The 13,461-nt window shown below is 47.6% G+C and overlaps 1 protein-coding gene across 4 annotated transcripts in view; it reads left to right on the plus strand.

Moving 5' to 3' along the window:
- The window catches only part of Dennd2a (DENN domain containing 2A), a 98,768-nt gene extending 86,464 nt beyond the window's left edge, over positions 1 to 12,304 (plus strand). For all 4 annotated transcript variants that reach the window (XM_057768232.1, XM_057768242.1, XM_057768251.1 and 1 more), the window contains 6 exons: positions 2,991 to 3,168; positions 4,709 to 4,750; positions 7,855 to 7,972; positions 8,253 to 8,492; positions 9,765 to 9,851; positions 11,087 to 12,304. In XM_057768232.1, the coding sequence (XP_057624215.1) occupies positions 2,991 to 3,168; positions 4,709 to 4,750; positions 7,855 to 7,972; positions 8,253 to 8,492; positions 9,765 to 9,851; positions 11,087 to 11,118 (697 nt within the window). In that variant the 3' untranslated portion in view covers positions 11,119 to 12,304. The remainder of the gene's footprint in view (positions 1 to 2,990; positions 3,169 to 4,708; positions 4,751 to 7,854; positions 7,973 to 8,252; positions 8,493 to 9,764; positions 9,852 to 11,086) is intronic.
- The last annotated feature ends 1,157 nt before the right edge of the window (positions 12,305 to 13,461 follow it).

A 13,461-nucleotide genomic window follows, 5' to 3' on the forward strand; every position in this document is an offset into this window, starting at 1 on the left:
GGAACTCTAAGAAGTTTCTGTCTACACTGGTGGGTTAAAAAAAGGAAATCATTACCTTGAGATCGCTCTGACGAGTGAGGGCTGTGAGGGCTGTGGATGTCGTGTGGTTGCTGGAGTTCTTGCCTACAAGGTCTTGAACCTCATTGATCCCTAGCACCTCATAACTGGGGCATGGGGTGTACACACATACCTGTAATCCCAGCACTCAGAGGGTAGCAGGTCAGAGTCATGCTGGGTGGTTCTAGAGAGAGTTCAAGGATACCTCGGACTGCATGAGACAGTTCCTTCGTATAAAAAGACTTCATTTGTTGGTCGTTTTTGCAGTGCTGGCCTTGGAACCTATGACCTCATATGTGTAAAAATTCTTTTATAATAGTTACCCAGGACTTAAGTCAGTCCCTGTGGCTGTTCTAATGGCTTTAATTCTTTAATATAACTATCTCCAGTTCACCCATTTTCCTGAAAAAGACACAGCTTTGTTCTATATGACTGAAAAAGACACTAAAGAGCTGAAGAGTCTTAATTTCAGTGGTTAGGAGCTCATTGTGCTCTTACAGAGGACCCAGGTTCAGTCCCCATGGTAGCTCACAGCTGTCCATAACTCCAGTTCCAGGGGACTGACTCCATAAATAAAATTTAAAGTCTAAAAAAAAAGAAAAGATGTTTAGACTCTCCATTGTATACATACCACACTCTCCTTGTCTGTTCCTCTGCTTTGGGGCACTGAGGTTAGTTCTGTAACCTAGCTTTTGTGAATAGGGCTCAGTAGACATCAAAGATCTCTGTGAAGTGTTGGTTTGGAATCCTTAGGGTAAATGCAGGGAGTGGTCGTCCGGTGCAACAATTGTTAGCTTTTTGAGGAACCTCATGTTGACTTCTAGAATAGCAGGCAACCTTTCTACCAGCAGTATGAAAGCAGTTCCCTTTGTCTAGATTCTTACAGGATTTGTTATTTAGGCTTTTTGTTTGTTCTGGGTTTGTTTTTTTTTTTTAATTTATTTATTAAAGATTTCTGCCTCCTCCCCGCCACCGCCTCCCCTTTCCCTCCCCCTCCCCCAATCAAGACCCCCCCCCTCCCTTATCATCCCGAAGAGCAGTCAGGGTTCCCTGCCCTGTGGGAAGTCCAAGGACCTCCCACCTCCTTCCAGGTCTAGTAAGGTGAGCATCCAAACTGCCTAGGCTCCCACAAAGCCAGTATGTGCAGTAGGATCAAAACCCAGTGCCATTGTTCTTGACTTCTCAGCAGTCCTCATTGTCTGCTATGTTCAGCGAGTCCAGTTTTATCCCATGCTTATTCAGACCCAGGCCAGCTGGCCTTGGTGAGTTCCTGATAGAACATCCTCATTGTCTCAGTGTGTGGGTGCACCCCTCGCGGTCCTGAATTCCTTGCTCGTGCTGTCTCCTGCTCTTGATTTGGACCTTGAGATTTCAGTCCGGTGTTCCAATGTGGGTCTCTGTGTCCTTTCATCACCTAATGAAGGTTAATATCCAGGAGGATGACTATATGTTTTTCTTTGGGTTCACCTTCTTATTTAGCTTCTCTAGGATCATGAATTATAGGCTCAATGTCCTTTATTTATGGCTAGAAACCAATTATGATTGAGTACATCCCATGTTCCTCTTTTTGGGTCTGGCTTACCTCACTCAGGATAGTGTTTTCTATGTCCGTGCATTTGCATGCAAAATTCAAGAAGTCATTGTTTTTTACTGCTGAGTAGTACTCTAATATGTATATATTCCATACTTTCTTTATCCATTCTTCCAGTGAAGGGCATCTAGGTTGTTTCCAGGTTCTGGCTATTACAAACAATGCTGCTATGAACATAGTTGAGCATATACTTTTGTTGTATGATAGGGCATCTCTTGGGTATATTCCCAAGAGTGGTATTGCTGGGTCCAGAGGTAGGTTGATCCTGAATTTCCTGAAAAACCACCACACTGCTTTCCAAAGTGGTTGCACAAGTTTGCATTCCCACCAGCAATGGATGAGTGTACCCCTTACTCCACCTCTCCAGCAAAGGCTATCATTGGTGTTTTTGATTTTAGCCATTCTGACAGGTATAAGATGGTATCTTAAAGTTGTCTTGATTTGCATTTCCCTGATCGCTAAGGAAGTTGAGCATGACCTTAAGTGTCTTTTGGCCATTTGAACTTCTTCTGTTGAGAATTCTCTGTTCAGGTCAGTGCCCCATTTTATAATTGGGTTGATTAGTTTTTTACAGTCTAGTTTCTTGAGTTCTTTATATATTTTGGAGATCAGACCTTTGTCAGTTGCGGGGTTGGTGAAGATCTTCTCCCAGTCAGTGGGTTGCCTTTTTGTCTTAGTGACAGTGTCCTTTGCTTTACAGAAGCTTCTCAGTCTCAGGAGGTCCCATTTATTCAATGTTGCCCTTAATGTCTGTGCTGCTGGTGTTATACGTAGGAAATGGGCTCCTGTGCCCCTGTTTTGTTTTTTGAAACAGGTTTTCTCCATGTGTTCCTGGCTGTCTTGGAACTCACTATGAAGACCAAGGCTGCCTCAAACCCACAGAGATCCATTCTTACTCCTGAGTGCTGAGATTAAAGATGTGTGCCACTACCCCTGGCTGTTATTCAGATTTTTTAACAGTATTTGTTTATTATGTGTGTATTAAAGAGCATGTGCAGAGAAAAACTCTCAGGGACCTGTGGTCTCCCTTCACTGTGAGTTCTGGAACCACACTCGGGTCATCATCTTTGGGCAAGTGCTTTTGCCGTTCTTTCCTTATGGCTGCCATTCTGACCAGGGTAAGAGGGAATCTCAGTGTAGTGTTGGCCTACATTTCTCTTGGTGGTTAGTGAAACTGAACATTTTTTATAGGCATGTTGGCCATTTGTTTGTTCATCTGAGAACTGTCTGTTCTAACCAGTGCTTCGCTGGGATGAATCCCAACCCTTCTCTCCGGCCCCTGCTATGGAGTCAGCACCTTTGTGCACCCTGAACCGGCCTTTGTCTCTGTCTCTCCCCGCAGCACGCTGTCCACGTGCTGCCATGCCATGGTGGCGCTCATCTACCCCTTCAGCTGGCAGCACACCTACATCCCCGTGCTGCCACCCGCCATGATTGACATAGTGTGCTCGCCCACGCCCTTCCTCATTGGGCTGCTCTCCAGCTCGCTGCCGCTGCTCAGGGAGCTGCCACTGGAAGAGGTGAGCCCCGGGTCGGATCCCTGCACCCTCCTTCCCCAGGGCACACACACACACACACACACTCATGTGCAACAATAAGGTGGTGGTGGGGGATGGGAGGCCACAGGGCCAGCCAGGGAAGTCGCTCTGTGGTAGGGTACCTGTCTACCATGCAGGAGCTGCTAGGTCCAACCCCCAGTACAAGAAACAATTCTAGCCAGGCGGTGGTGGCGCACGCCTTTAATCCCAGCACTCGGGAGGCAGAGGCAGGCGGATCTCTGTGAGTTTGAGGCCAGCCTGGTCTACAAAGGGAGTTCCAGGACAGAGAAACCCTGTCTCGAAAAACCAAAAAGAAAGAAACAATTCTATTTAATGAAGGCTAGAATTAAAGAAAGGAAAAATACATCCACAAAGCTGGGTGTGGGTGTCACACCCCTGCACCCCAGCACTCACCAGCCAAGGCCAGAGGATCTCAAGTTTGAGGTCAGCCTGGGCTACATAACGAGACACTGCGCAATAAACCCACCAATAATTGTAGTATCACTCAGGATTTTTATAGACCAGTGTGCAGGACAGGAAGTGCTTTGTAGCACCTTTGCTGTTATTCAGTCCCCTTCCTCTAGTTTCTGAACTGCCCTGTGTACAGGGGACCCCAGCAGTCAGAAACAGAGACCAAATTCAGCTCTAACCTTGGTAAGGATGCCATCTGTCTGCTCCGTTGTCTCAGGGCTGGGGGTGCTCGTTCTTCCGTTCTGTGAAGACAAGGAGCTTGTGAGGGTCTCTCAGTGTGACATAGCCTGTTTCCAGCCGTGTCCAGGCCATTCCCCCCCACATCTTTCCTCTGTTTCCAGCCGTGTCCAGGCCATCCCTCCCCACCCCGTCTTTCCTCTGTTTCCAGCCGTGTCCAGGCCATCCCTCCCCCACCCCGTCTTTCCTCTGTTTCCAGCCGTGTCCAGGCCATCCCCCCTGTCTTCCCTTGGCCACCTCATGGTCCGCATATGGGTCCACTCTCAGGCAGCACATACGCTTGCCCTTAAGCTTTTCGTACACAGGCATCTTGCTCATGCCACCCTTGTCCTGGCTCCACATCTCAACCCACACTGAGGAGAGACGTGCTCCCTCCCCAAAACTATGACTAACAAGGGCACACAGCCTGCAGCCTGACAGTGTTCCCCAGACTACTCTCCTCTGCTAGTGTCTTCTCTTATCCCTCTGGACAGCCGTCAGGTTCAGGGAAGAGCTCGGGGATGAAAGGGTGAACCCCCAGCGTGGAGTAGGGCAGAGTTAAGTAGAACTGCAGAAAGTAGGGACCTCTGGCATCTTTTGTGTCCCTCCTCCCAGTAACCCATGAACAAACAAACAGAAAGAAACAGAGAAACCCTTCCGTAGTGAGAACGGGGCTGAGAATCCAGCTGCTGACAGCAGCCTTCAGTACAGTATGGATACTCCTCAGTCCCTGTCAGAGCACACAGACACAGGCACTCACCGACCTCCAGCTGCTTCAGTACCGAGGAGGAAGATAACTCCAGACAATTCTCATCGCCTTTCCTCTGCCCTGCAGGTCCTTGTGGTCGATCTCATCAATGATCGGTTCCTCAGACAGGTGAGTAGAACACCAGCTCGGCGGCTTCTCCTGTGCCTTCGCACCTTCCAGAGGGTTCGACCCTAGCTCCGAAAGGCTCTTCAGCAAGCCTGGACTTGCCAGCTCAGCTGGACAGTGGGGCCACCCCAGGCCAAGTCCAGCCAAGGATGAGGCTTTTGTAGAGGAAGGCTTTAGCAAAGACTGGTTTTCACCTGTACAGGCACAGAAAGGCTTTGACCAGTTAATGACGGGGCTCAGGCTGGAGAGATGGATTAGCAGTAAATAGTTTATAGCTTATATGAACTTGTAAAGAATTTGAGTTCATTTCCCAGCATTCTCATCAGGCAGCTCACAGCCACCTCTGACAACAGCTTCAGAGGGATTCAACAGCTCCTCGGGCTCTGTGCTCGCATGCATGGACCCACGCATGCACATACACTTACACATACACTTCAAAAATAAATCCTAGGGGCTGGAGAGATGGCTCAATGGTTAAGAGCATTGCCTGCTCTTCCAAAGGTCCTGAGTTCAATTCCTAGCAACCACATGGTGGCTCACAACCATCTGTAGTGGGGTCTGGTGCCCTCTTCTGGCCTGCAGGCATACACACAGACAGAATATTGTATAATAAATAAATAAATAAATAAATAAATAAATAAATATTAAAAAAGAAAAGAAAGAAATCCTAATTTTTATACAAAGGGCACGGGAGAGCTGGCTCGGATTAAGAGCACTTGCTGCTCTTGCAAAGTACCAGAGATCAGTTCCCAGCAAAACATATTCATGCACATAAAATTAAAATAAATAATACTTATTTTAAAAAAAAATCAGGACACGGGGCTGGAGAGATGGCTCAGTGGTTAAGAGCATTGTCTGTTCTTCCAAAGGTCCTGAGTTCAATTCCCAGCAACCACATGGTGGCTCACAACCATCTGTAATGAGGCCTGGTGCCCTCTTCTGGCCTTCAGGCATACACACAGACAGAATATTGTATAAATAAATATTAAATGTTTATAATATTAAATATGTATATTTAATATTATATTATGTATATTAAATATTTATAATATTGTATAAATAAATATTAAAAAAAATCAGGACACATCCAGGAATGGTGGTGCCTCCCTGTAATCTTAGCATAAAGGAGGAAGCAGGAAAATGGAGACCCTGTCTCAAAAATAAACAGAAGCCAAGTATGATTTATATATGTAATTCCAGCCCTTTCCAGGAGGCAGGGGGATTGCCTTAAATTTAAAGCCACCTGGGCCACACAGTGAAAAGTAGTGAGTTCAGAGCCAACCTGTGATATAGAGACCTTCAAAAAAAATTTTAGCCGGGCGGTGGTGGCGCACGCCTTTAATCCCAGCACTCGGGAGGCAGAAGCAGGCGGATCTCTGTGAGTTCGAGGCCAGCCTGGTCTACAAGAGCTAGTTCCAGGACAGGAACCAAAAACTACGGAGAAACCCTGTCTCGAAAAATTCAAAAAAAAAAAAAATTAAATCATAAAGGAGTAAAGACCCAAAATGATTACATTATTTTGCTGATTTTTTTTCCCCATTTCTTTTCTGCTTGTTTGTTTTGATGCTGGAGATGGAACCCATGGCTTTCACATACTAAAGGAGAAACTCCACCAATGAATCATCCTCTCGGCCTGATTCTATTTTTATTTTTTTATTTTTTTTTTTTTTTGGTTTTTCGAGACAGGGTTTCTCTGTGGCTTTGGAGCCTGTCCTGGAACTAGCTCTTGTAGACCAGGCTGGTCTCGAACTCACAGAGATCCGCCTGCCTCTGCCTCCCGAGTGCTGGGATTAAAGGCGTGCGCCACCATCGCCCGGCTCTGATTCTATTTTTTAAAAAAATAATAAGAAAAGACAAACAAGTAAAAAGAAAATTGTATGTGTATATATCTTAAAAAATATTGACAGGAGCCGGGCGGTGGTGGCACACGCCTTTAGTCCCAGCACTTGGAAGGCAGAGGCAGGCGGATCTCTGGGAGTTCGAGGCTAGCCTGGTCTACAAAAGCTAGTTCTGGGACAGACACCAAAGCACCAAAGCTACAGAGAAACCCTGTCTCGAAAAAAAAAAAAAGACAGGAGCTGGGCATGGTAGCACATGCCTTTAATCCCGAGCACTTGGGAGTCAGAGACAGGTTGATCTCTGTGAGTTCAAAGCTAGCCTGGTCTACATGCTAAGTTCCAGGTTAGTCAGAGCTATATAGTGAGACCTTGTTCTTCCAAAAACAGATTGGCAGGAAAACCTACCAAAATATTAGGCATGTTTTGGAGGAGGTTAAAAACAGATGGAATGATTTTCAGTGATTTATGAACATTCATATCGGTGCTGGTGGTGGTAGTAGTGCTGGTGCAGAGCTACCGAGAGCCCACGGAGCCCTAAGCACTTCCACAAGAGAACTGTACAAAGTGTAATGTCTAAGAAGAGGCCAGCGCTGATCCGTGGCCCATCTTACAAATGAAGGTTCAGAGCTCCTACGGCTTGTGAAAACTGGAGAGTGGAGATTTGAACCTCAAATCCCTGGTTTTAAGCATGTTCCTCCTTTGAGAGCTAAGGGTGGGTAAGATAGGTCAACAGGTAAAGGCTCCTAGGTAACGTTTAAGCCTCAGAGTGCAACAAGAGAACCACACATTCCTACACACACACACACACACACACACACACACACTTGCTAATAAAACAACAAAAAAAATACTGGGTCTACAGAGCTAGTTCCAGGACAGGCTCCAAAGCCACAGAGAAACCCTGTCTTGAAAAACAAAAACAAACAAACAAACAAACAAAAAAAAACACTGGGCTACACACCATTAATCTCAGCACTGCAGAGGCAAAGACAGGAGGATCTCTACGAATCTGAGGCCAGCCTGGTTTACAGAGTGAGTCCCAGGCTAACCAGGGCTACACAGTGAGGTCCCCCTAACATGCCTCTCTCTCTCTCTCTCTCTCTCTCTCTCTCTCTCTCTCTCTCTCTCTCTCTCTCTCTCTCTCTCTCACACACACACACACACACACACACACAGTTTAAACTATGAGCTGAGCTGCCCGCCCAGAGATGTGACTGGGACATGGCTAGCCAGGTGTAACTGTACCCACCTGCATCTCCTGCCCTACAGATGGAGGACGAGGATTCCATTCTGCCCCGGAAGCTTCAGGTAGCCCTGGAACACATTCTGGAACAGAGGAATGACCTGGCCTGTGACCAGGATGGAGGTCCACTGGACTGCGTGCATGGTAAACGCCAGGACTTCTAAACAGCTGGGTGGGTGGGTGAAAAAGTGGGGTTCCACCTTTCGACTGATTCCATTCCAGCCATAATTGTAAGAATTTTTCCCACTTTCTCCATTTAGGTCCTAAAATACCTCCAGAGGGGAAAAGGCAGTTTTTGGTGCCCTTTCTCTTGGGCGGTCGCGGGTGGCTGCAGAGGGAAGAAGCTGCTGCTGTTGTCAGTAACTGACTGTCTTGGGCTCTGGCCTACCGACTTACCATTCCGGTCTTTGTACCCCATGCTCAGGCCCTGAGTCCAGCCCCTTGAATGAGGTGGTGTCTGAAGCTTTTGTCCGATTCTTCGTGGAGATTGTGGGCCACTATTCCTTGTTCCTGACGTCGGGCGAGGAGAGGAGCCTGCAGCGAGAGGCCTTCAGAAAAGCTGTCTCCTCCAAGAGCCTGCGGCGCTTCCTGGAGGTCTTCATGGAGACCCAGACTTTCCGTGGCTTCATCCAGGAGCGGGAACTACGCAGGCAGGATGCCAAAGGTCAGAACTCCACAGACCCCGCTGGGGCAGTGAGGGTGCAGCTGCCAAGGCTCTAACTGGCCGACGAGCACGGGGAAGGGTGTAGACAAGGATGTTGTAGGCAGCAACGATATTCCAGCCTCCACAGGAGCTCTGTCATCCCGCCACACCTGACCAGAGACCCTCAGCTGTCTGCTTCCCCCAGGGTTCCTCTGTCCCTCCTGTCCCCAGCCCTCTCCGCTCTTCCCAGCTGCCTTTCTTCCTGCCCCTATCTAGGGACTGTGGAGGGGATAAAGATTCAGGAGAGTCTGGTCTGGTACCAGCAGCCTTGGGCCAGCGCTGCAGAATCTGGCATCCTGCTTCTGTGACCATCCACACCAACCTTTCTTCTCCCTCCTCTCTGAATTCTCTCTTACTTCTCCCTGTCCCCATTTGTGCAGGCTCCATCATGCTCCTAGGGAGAAAGGGAACAAGAAGCAAAAAATGACGGAGACACATGTCCCAGCCATTGGTCCCTTGTCTCAGCCATTCTGGGAATGTAAAGTTAGAAATGCTGGTAATGGAGGTTTTGATGGGAACTAAACCTGGAAAGGGAAGGCGCTTGCCTCTGGAGCATGGCTACACAGAGCCCAGAAGGTTCTAGAAGAGCAGCTGGCCCCACCCCTGGGATTTCTCCGGTGCTGTGAACTCAGCTCAGAGCCCGCACTCCCATAGCTGTTTACACGAGAGAGACAGGCAGCCATGCCTGAGGCTCTGACAAGGATTTCCGCAGGACAAGAGAAATTTGGTTACAGGATGTGAGAGGACTGGCCTCATCCGAGGTTCTCGTCAGGAGAGCCGCCGGTTTCACCTTAGGCAGGATTACAGGTCACTAGGTCACTAACTGGTAGGAAAGGTAGCAGGGGGGGGCAGTGGTGCACGCCTTTAATCCCAGCACTTGGGAGGGAGGCAGAGGCAGGTGGATCTCTGTGAATTCGAGGCCAGCCCAGTCAACAGAATGAGTTCCAGGACAGCCAGGGCTACACAGAGAAACCCTGTCTGGGGGAGGGGAGGAGGTAGCAGGGACGAAATGGGACTCGTGTGTGAGCAGGCTTTTGCAGCATTCATTCCACAGACAGCTATTACACAGCAATTATAAGGTTAGCAAAATTCCTTATAAGCCTCAGGCCTGAAAGCATGTTTGTAGGCACAGCTGCCTCTCAGAAGCAAGACCTCCCTTACCTGTTCTGGCGAGGAAGGGGTTTGTGAAGAAGCGCAAAGGTTCTAAAACGTCCTGGTGTCTCTTGTCACCAGGTCTGTTTGAGGTCCGAGCCCAGGAATACCTCGAAACCTTGCCCAGCGGAGAACACAGCGGAGTCAATAAGTTCCTAAAGGGTCTGGGTAAGGCCTGAATCCCCATCACCGGTCTCAGTCTAAACCCTCTCTCCTAGACTCTTAGCTACTTCAGACCCCTGAGCCACGAACCCTCAGTGATACAGGAAGCTGGCACTAGACTGCTGCCTCTCTTAATGTGACAACATTGTCATCACTGCCACAGTCCCCTCCACTCCTAAGCCTTTTGGGAACCCAATAGAGGAAGCAGGCCTGGGGCCAGACAGGGAATGATATAGGTGGAACTCCACCCGGCCTCCCAGAGCCCCTGAGTAGGAGAGTAAGACACCAGCATCAGAACTACAGTTTAATTAGCAAGGAGGCCCCTCCAAGAATAGTAGTGCATACCTGGGCCCCTGCATTGGGAGGTGAAGGCAGGAAAATGTCAGCAGTTCCATGACACAGCCAGCAAGATGGCTCAGCAGGTAAAGGCACTGGCCACAGGAGCCTGAGGACCTGAGTCCAATTCCCAGAACCCACGTAAAGGTGGGAGGAGAGAAGTGACTCCACACAGTTGTCCTGTGTCCTCCACGTGTGCACAATACTTTCCTGTGCCCTTCCCTTCTTCCCTCCCACAATGCTGCTTGTTTATTCCCGGCTGCTCAGCCCCGAAATAACACACAGAAACTATATTATTTACAATACTGTTTAGCCAATAGCTTAAGCATATTTCTGACTAACTCTTACATCTTAATTTAACCCATCTCCATTAATCTGTGCATCACCATGAGGTTGTGGCCTACCAGCAAAGTTTCAGCGCTTCTGTCTCCAGTGGCTCCATGGCTTCTCTCTGACTCCACCTCCTTTCTCCCAGCATTCAGCTTAGTTTTCCCTGCCTAACTAAATTCTACCTTGCTATAGGCCAAGCCAGTTTCTTTATTCATTAACCAATAAAAGCAACACAAGACAGAAGGACCTCCCACACCATTTCCCCTTTTCTGTTTAAACAGAAAGGAAGGCTTTAACTTTAACATAATAAAATTACATATAACAAAACAGGTATCAAACAAGAATTATAGTACATCTCTGTACATCTAGGAAACTAACATGACTACAAGCTTGACTATTATAGATAACTGTTAACCTATATTTCTTAATGAGCTGTACAAACACAATACCTTAATCAAGAGCAGAAATACATATACACAAGTATAAGAAAATTGACCTTGACTTTGTATCAATAAACCAAGATCCATACCAATGCAAAGTATTCACCTCTATATCATACTTTCTTTCCTTTTTAGGCAATAAAATGAAGTTTCTCCACAAGAAATAACCCTCATCTTGGCTCAAGGGAAGACCTCCTCCACTGGGACCACACATTTCCAACAGAGGTCTGAGAGGCTGTGGGCTGAAGGTAGTCCCCAGCCCCCAGCTCCTCCTGGGATGGGGCCTGTGAACTGGGCAGGTGGCAGGTGCTCAGGACAGCCTGAAAGGGACCTGCCAACATGCAGCTGTTGTTACTGTGGTCGGTTCTGGGATCTTTATATCTAGTTATTAGAAGAGAAGAAGAAAGGCGTTTGGGTCTTCATTCTGTCTTGCCAGGGCTAAGAAAACTCCCTCCTGCCCTACCTCATCTCTTCTGGGTCAGCTGTTGACAGTGTGGAGCCAGGAGGAGGGAGGGAATTGGTAGAGTGGCTGCCACCACCCATCCAGGTTCTTGTGGTCTATGACGCCACCTGGTGGCAGAGACTGTGCGCTTCACTGTTCTTGACTGGGGGTTTTTGCCCCTTGGAAGTCACGTAGACCTGTTCTTGCCCTAACAGCTGTGGCGTTTAGGGACACATAAAAAGAGGAAACCTTGTTAATTGTTAATAAAATATTCTTAGGGTCCTGAAATGGATATCTCCTGTGGCCTAACCATGGCACTCAGACCTCTGCTGTGAACCTATTCCTCATGGCTGACGCAGACCTTTCAGGCTTCTGTAGTTGGTTCTCTTATTGAGAGGGAAGAGCTGGACAAGGTCACAGTCAGCTGACCTGTGTGGGACAGTGGGAATCTGTGAGTCCTGTGTGCACACAGGAAGGTTCTCAGGCTGGCCTCGGACTACCACCCCAATACTGTGGACACCCAATGGGTTGTATGAGAAAGTAACTTCTAGCCCACCTGGCCTGGAGTGGGGCGGGGGTAGTGGAAGGGGGTGTGGCTGAGACGTTGGGGGAAGCCTGAATGAGAATGTGAGCATGGGGGTTCACACAAGCGCCTCGGTTTAGTTAACTTTAATGATAGCAATGCTCTGTGTATTATACTGCCCCTAAGTGATCACTTTTAGTATTTTGGAATATACAGTCTTTTCTAACTTATTTTCTATTATACTGTTTTACTTAAGAACTCCAAGTGAATGAATAAACAAATATCTTTATCAACATTCCTAGTGAGTGTATAATATTCTATAATATTATGAATGTTTTTGTATTTGACTTAAGCGTAAAAACAAAAATAAATTTGGGGAAATGTGCTAGACCACGTGTATGAGGAGACTTTTTTCAGTGTTCGTCATATTAAAGAGAAACGCGCTGCCTGCGTAAAGAATAAAGAATCAGGCCAGCGAGGCGACTCCTCAGGTGAAGGCGCTGCAGTCTGGCAGCCTGAGGTCAGACTGTACGAGCCACAGAAAGGTGGAAGGAGAGAACCCACTTAGACCTCCACGTGTGCCCTGCCACAGGTGCCCCTAACCACGCACACGTCACGCATTAGTTCTTAATGCTTTAAAGGATTGGTGAGTTGGCTTTTAACACATTCATAAAATAAGAACGGCAACATGGCCTAGCTCATTGAAACACTTGGTACCACCAGGCCTGACCAGCTGACTTCAGTCCCCCGTACATCCTGGTCCCACAAGGTGCCCTCTGACCTCCACAGGTGTCGTACCATGTGCTTAGGCACACATGCAAACACAAAGTAAAACATTTACATAGAAATTAATATGTATATGACTATATTACACACATATTAAATATACTCGTAGAAGAACACATACAGGTCATGAGGATACAGTCCCGTGCACAGATGACAACCGTTAGCTCTAGCCTGGTTAGTGTGTTAGAACATGACTGCCCTCTTCTGTCCAGATACCTTCCCTCACGCTTGCGTAAGTTTAAAGAAAATAAGTCAGGGCTGGGCGGTGGTGGCGCACGCCTTTAATCCCAGCACTTGGGAGGCAGAGGCAGGCGGATCTCTGTGAGTTCGAAACCAGCCTGGTCTACAAGAGCTAGTTCCAGGACAGGCTCCAAAACCACAGAGAAACCCTGTCTCGAAAAACCAAAAAAAAAAAAGAAAGAAAAGAAAATCAAGTCACATTACCCATAGCCAGGCAAAGCAGCAGATTAGACCAAGAACCATGAAGAGTTAGAGCTTAGAGAGAGAGAGAGAAAGAAGAAAGAAAGAAAGAAAGAAAGAAAGAAAGAAAGAAAGAAAGAAAGAAAGAGAAAGGAAGAAAGAAAGAAAAAGAGAAAAGGCAGTAACTTTGCAATGACTGCTCACAATCAGGCTTCGATTCTGTGTTCCTGCTTGCTTGTTCCGGTGGGGGGATTGGGGTGATATTGTCATGCTGGCCTTGAATTTGCCAAAATCCTGCCTGATCCTCCTCAGTACTAGGGCCACAGGTGTGCACCACCA

Source organism: Chionomys nivalis, chromosome 1 (assembly GCF_950005125.1).
Source record: "Chionomys nivalis chromosome 1, mChiNiv1.1, whole genome shotgun sequence".
In the NCBI taxonomy this organism is placed as follows: domain Eukaryota; kingdom Metazoa; phylum Chordata; class Mammalia; order Rodentia; family Cricetidae; genus Chionomys; species Chionomys nivalis.